Consider the following 6,228-nt stretch of genomic DNA (forward strand, 5'->3'; position numbering starts at 1 on the left):
AAATACTATATTGTTATAAATATATTGTGAGGCTACCGTAAGTATACCTATTTCTTTAAATTTTCCACGGAGGGATTCACGTGATTTAAGTTTATATATTGACCGTACAGCTCTTTTCTGCAATATGAATATAGTTTCAATATCAGCAGCTTTGCCCCATAATAAGATCCCGTAAGACATCACACTATGAAAGTACGCAAAGTAAACAAGTCTTGCTGTTTCTACGTCAGTAATCTGTCTAATTTTCCTGACGGCGTAGGCAGCCAAGCTTAGTTTACCTGCTAGTGTATATATATGGGTACCCCACTGAAGCTTAAAATCCAAGGTCATGCCCAGAAAAACTGTGGAATCTTCCATTTTAAGTGATTCTCCATTTATTATTATATTTTTATTAACTTAAATGTCATATTTCAACTATTGTTAAGCGTTATTATAATGAACTCTCTTGCGAAATCAGCGTTTCCATTATCATAACCATTGTTTAGGATCGTACCTACATGTTTTTTTACAGCATGGTTGCATTATTTAATTTGTTAAAGACGTTTTTATCTATAAGTATGTAAATTGTTGTATTAATTTTGATGTAACTTTAAATTTTTTTTGTAAGTGGGAATATTGTGGGGTTTACTGTGTAAGCAAATTTTGTATTATACATAAGTCTTTGTACATTCAGTGTAAATCCGCAGTGTCTCACAGGCGGCGACAATTCCAACTGGTCACCCTCTAATCTCTAGTTTAGTTTACATTAGTAGAGAAAGGTTTCTACATTAGGTACTTAGGAATTTGGATGGGAAGCAACACAATGGGTAATTTTTGATTTTTTGCAATTACTTTATTTCTGGATACTGCTCTACAAGATATTCGATACGTGGACGCCTTGAAAATTTACAACGCCTCGCCGGGTTTTGTTGAGCTTGAGGTCAATGATGAGCCAAGGCAGTTTATTAAGGGCAAAGACTACATCGCTGGGTCTGAACGGGCCAAGGCAGCCGTTTGCAATGCTTTGTTCGCGCAACGTGAGCTATTGAAACCAAATCTGCAGCAATTTGTCGACTGGTCCGCTGCGCCCGATACGGCGATCACCGCGGCAAATATTTTCGTAAAAATATCGAATCCTTTTCAACCTTCTTCGAAATTCCATAAAACCAGTGAGGAAATGATGCAGATAGTGTGCGGCAAAAGTGCTGAATTGAAACACGTCGTGACCGTATCTTAAACGAGTTGCATAATAAAAACTTGCGAGAGGGTCTACGTAAGATACCTCCCGAGTTGCAAATGTATTTTCGATGAAGATCAGTTGCGTTTGTATGTGCAACACACGGGGGGCATGGACAAGTGGGTCCGACCTTGGTTTGCATTTGATAAGGACGGTAAGAAAAAATCAAATCGAGCGGAGCGCGTGACGCTTTCACCTCTAACCAGTCCTTTCGTGCTAAAGACCACAACACAAAAGAACCTACAACCAGTACCTCTAAGCAAGACTTGTATAAGGCAAAAAAGTCCTTTAAATAGCACAACCAACCCAGCAAGAGGTTTCACAAATTACTCGCGGCCATCTCAGCCCGAGTTTTACGCGGGCTGCCTCAGAGTAGGAGGCAGTGGCAGTTGCTTCGGGCTCTGAAGGCCCTTCTCAATATGATTATGGGAATGCGGTTGCCATTAACCAACAAACCTACCCTAGTCCAATCGTACACCCGGATCCTGCGTCGCTACAAAACCCAGGAATCACCGCAGATGACAGACCAAATAGAAATAATATTGCCAAAGGCCGTTCTAGAGATACCAGATCAGAAAAAGTTCGGGTCCTGCTCAATTTCTACAATGTTTCTCACCTAGTCAGCAATGGATTGGAGACCTATTTACACCCTGAAGCGTCTCTACGAACACTTAGTGCCCAGGCCGTTCAGGCTGATTTCTCACCATAAAGTACCTCATTTCCTTCAGAAAAACGACTGGATGGTGAAACTCTTCTGATGGTGATCTCTCATCAGCGTATTTTAACCTAAGTATCAGGGAGTGTCGGCTGTTCCTCGACAAGTTGTACAAATAACAAGTTAACCCTTTGAGCTGTCATGCGCTCCAAAAAATTTCTTCACTCTGACCAATTTAAATCCTACGGAACAGAGGATTGAGGGCAATCGTATATTTAGACGATTTTCTTCTAGCCAACCAATCGGAGGGATCAGCTTCAGGATCAGACCAGGATAGCCATCAGGGTGCTGGAAACGTTAGAATGGACCATAAACTACACAAAGTCAGTGTTACAGCCCTGTGTGGGCTGTAACACTGACTTTGTGTAGTTTGGAATATAGAGATAGAGTACTTTGGAATAATGTGGAACACAGGTCTCAAAATTCAAGAGATTACCTTCAAGAAAGGACCAATCTATCAAGACCGGTATGAGACATGCCCTGACCAAGAAGAAATCAAAAATTACACAAATTATTTTAGGCATGATGAACTTCGCCAATTTTGTCATTCCTAGGGGGCGGTTACACTGCCGCCAACTACAACTACATGCACGTACATTGAGCCTCCTTCCGCCGTGCCAACCAGTGAGTATATCTGCGCCCGTTGTTGCGCATCTCAAATGGTGGTTCGACATACTGGAAGGTCCTCAAGTGAAGAACACCTTCCATCCGGAGCTAATGTCTCACTTCATGACCACGGATGCGGCCCATTTCGGTTGGGGTCCGCAGGTTGAAGATTTCACAACGTCAGGCAAATGGCGGCCGGATCAACTCAACTGGCATTGCAACCGTCAGGAGATGTTTGCTAGCATAGCAGCAGTGAGTCATCATTACAAGCATCGACTACAAAACCAACATCTTGTTTTCCAAACGGATAATCGGACGGTAGTGTCTTACATCAGGAAAGAGGGGGGAACGCGGTCGGTAACCCTTCTCAACCTAACTTACCAGTTGATGGGGATCTTGGACCGATGGAACATATCGATTACTGCAAAATACCTGCCAGGCAGATTCAACGATATCGCCGACGGATTATCTCGGGGAAAAAAGGCATCAGAAGAGCACCTGAAAAAACCAGCGCTGAGGAAAATATTCAAGACATTTGGAACGCCACAAATCGATCTGTTTGCCACCAACCAAACGAAATTTGTAGAGAATTATGCCAGCAAAGATCACTTAGACTCATCAGCCACATTTTGCAACGTTTTCAGTCGGATATGGAATTATCAGTTGGCTTGGGTGTTTCCGCCACCGAGCTTGATACCCCGGGTACTTCATCATCTGAACTCGGCACAAGGAACATTCCTCGTTGTGGCTCCCATGTGGAAAAAAGCGTTTTGGCTTCCAGACCTTTGCAGGCGAGCGTTGCGCAGACCACTGAGTATACCAGATCTGGAATATGTCTTAATAGATCAGTTCACCGGTCTTGCCCCACCACGTGTACAAGAAATGCAGCGAACCGAACACTGGTCCCAATCTGAAAAGAACTTTTTAAAACTAAGTTGGAGAGAATCAACCTTAAAAACCTACAAACCAGATTGGGTAAGCTAGGTCAAATAGTGCGGAGTAAATAATAGTGACTATAAGTCACCTGATGGGAGTACACTGTCAAAATATTTAGCCTTCCTCTTCCTTGAAGAAAGATATCGGCGTATCCTACTAATTGCATAAATCTGTCGTGACAACTTTTGGTCAAACAAAGAACGACGAAAACTTAAGTTCACATTTCTTGCTTATGCTAAAGGCAATCTCTCTTCAAAGTCCAAGAGCAGAGAAATCTCCGATTTGGGACCCTAGCGACCTGATTGCCTGGTTGCAAAATAATCATTCAAATAAAATAACTTTCTTTGAAGCGTCACGTAGACTGGCCTGTATCTTATTACTAGCATCTGGCAGACGCGTTCTTGATCTCACGCTTCTAAAAGTTTCGACAGGTCATTACATAGACGGCGGTGACCAAATCATATTTTATCCCGAGTTTGGATTAAATACCGACACTGCGACATATAGGCAATAAGGTTGAAGACTGTTACAACATCCTATCATAAATGTATGTCCCGTTTATTGGACCAAAAAGTGTTGGAATTTGAGCGAACACAGACGGGTAAGCCAAAACACGATTCCTTGTTTATTACAGTAAAAGGGGAAACTCGTGTAGCATCTAGAACTGTCATTTGTAATTGGGTAGGATTCGTGCTAAAAGATGCCAACATACAGGCATCACCCGGAAGGGTACCCTCAGCTGTAGCGTCTTTGAATTGGTATGAAAACCTACCTATTGAAGACATTCCTCTCACATATGAGAATGAAGAGATAATTCTACATTGGCACTTCGATGATAAAGATGTATGTGATAACTCTTGCAGCGACGTTTAATTATAAAGTTCTTTTATTTATGAACTGAATTTGTGCCAAAGTAGAGTGACTAAAAATATATGGCGCAAAAGATGAAGATTATTAAAGTGGAAACAGACGATCGAACACGGTACGTAATTATTATTATTTTGTTTAACGGTACGGCTGGTTTCGGGGCGCTTCTACATCGAACGTTCGTGTGGACGACGCACCGAACCATTTATTGGTTTAGTCGCTATTGTGCAACCGTGCGAGAAAAATGGATTCGGAGAAGAGAGCTATCACAGAGCTGTTATCACAGACAAGGAAAGTGTTTATATAAACACTTTCCTTGTCTGTGCATAACCTGTATTCTAAATAAATATGCACGCAATCAAGCGTTTCAAATACTTTGAGAAAAATGGAAAACATATCCCCTAGCAACCAATACCGAAATTAAGAAAAAAATAGAACATCTCAGAGCTGCCTACAGACTTGAACGGAATGAGGTATGTAAAAAAAATCACATCTTATATCAAAATAACTTTATTATTGTTTTTTATTGTGTTAATTTTGACGGCCGATTGGCGCATTTTGCAGCGACGATGGTTTGCTTTCTGAGTCCAAGGCCGTGGTTTTTTTTTTTAATTCCACTACAAGTTAGCCCTTGCCTACAATCCCATCTGATGGTAAGTGATGATGCAATCAAAGATGGTAGTATGGCATTTATATTAAAACCCGTACCCCTAATTGGTTTCTACACAACATCGTACCGGAACGCTCAATCGCTTGGCAGCAAGCGACTTTGTCGATAGGGAGGGGATACTATCCGCGGCCGAAGCCTTTCACAGGACGAAGAAGACCAGAGAAAATTCAGTAATAATAAATTCAATAATTGCCTCCGCTAGAAATCGAACCAGAGACTTCCCACTTCTTATAAGTTTCATACTAAGAACTCACCATTGCACCAGGGAGATCATAAAACCGTTAATATATATTTAATATTTTTAATCCCACTTCTGAAGTTATCGAGTATTTTATGAAGGAGCCTTAACACAATACGTTGAAAAATAAAGTTTTATTTCTGGGAATACATTAATATTTTACACATACATATTTATTGGCATAACATTTACATTATAATATATAATTTATTTTTTTATAATAAATAGACATTTAAACAATAACAACACTGGCTTACATTATACATAGGCATTAAAAATGTCTAAAACACCTCTCTCTAAGCAGAGCTGTTTCAGAGCGCATACTCACCACACTGCTCCGACGCGGGATGGCGGATTTTAACCATTATTAACATGTTTGAGATAAACAGGAGTGATTACTTTAACATGGCGCTGGTATGGAGAATATCTCGACAGAAAAACCAGATACCCAACAATTTGTTACCCTTCCCGGAAGTAGAACCCGGGACCTCGTGTTCGATAGTATAATACTAGATAAACTAGGCAATAACTAGACCAACAATTGTCAGTTCATGAACACATATCTAAAGTCAATTTGTTTTTTTGTTAAGTCGATATAGGATGGTAACTAGCCACGGCATAAGCCTACTAAAAGACACTTAATATAAAATACTAAACGGAATGCATGTTAAGCATTAAACACACAGAAACCGTGGCGGAAATGTATCAGAAGTGTGATTGTTTAAGAATATCTAGTAACTTGGCAGATTAAAAATTAATACTAGCTACAATCACTGCGACTTCTTACTAACCGAACTCCCTCGTGACATGTTTCTATTTTCCGACCCCGATTCTATATGTCATAAACTCGAAATATGTATACTCACATTTATTCATTGTTAATTTCTTAAAGTACTGTGAAAATTCGGACGAGACAAATTTTGTCTTACGACTTAGTAATTCCATACAAAACTCAGTTAACAAGCAAAATGAAAGTGACA

General features: G+C 40.3%; 1 protein-coding gene across 1 annotated transcript; it reads left to right on the forward strand.

Moving 5' to 3' along the window:
• The first annotated feature begins 1,327 nt into the window (after positions 1 to 1,327).
• LOC120635139 lies at positions 1,328 to 3,521 on the forward strand. The gene is made up of 2 exons (XM_039906074.1): positions 1,328 to 1,588; positions 2,346 to 3,521. Exons 1-2 carry the CDS (start codon positions 1,328 to 1,330, stop codon positions 3,519 to 3,521), a joined length of 1,437 nt encoding a protein of 478 aa, XP_039762008.1.
• The last annotated feature ends 2,707 nt before the right edge of the window (positions 3,522 to 6,228 follow it).

The sequence above is a fragment of the Pararge aegeria genome, chromosome 26 (genome assembly GCF_905163445.1).
Source record: "Pararge aegeria chromosome 26, ilParAegt1.1, whole genome shotgun sequence".
Lineage (NCBI taxonomy): Eukaryota > Metazoa > Arthropoda > Insecta > Lepidoptera > Nymphalidae > Pararge > Pararge aegeria.

What these genes read in the sequence shown, in the direction of transcription:
- LOC120635139 (XM_039906074.1), top strand. Translation starts at nt 1,328, where the DNA reads ATGGACAAGTGGGTCCGACCTTGGTTTGCATTTGATAAGGACGGTAAG. An exon ending in TTTACGCGGGCTGCCTCAGA is followed by an intron (nt 1,589 to 2,345) that starts GTAGGAGGCAGT and finishes TGTGGAACACAG; the next exon opens with GTCTCAAAATTCAAGAGATT.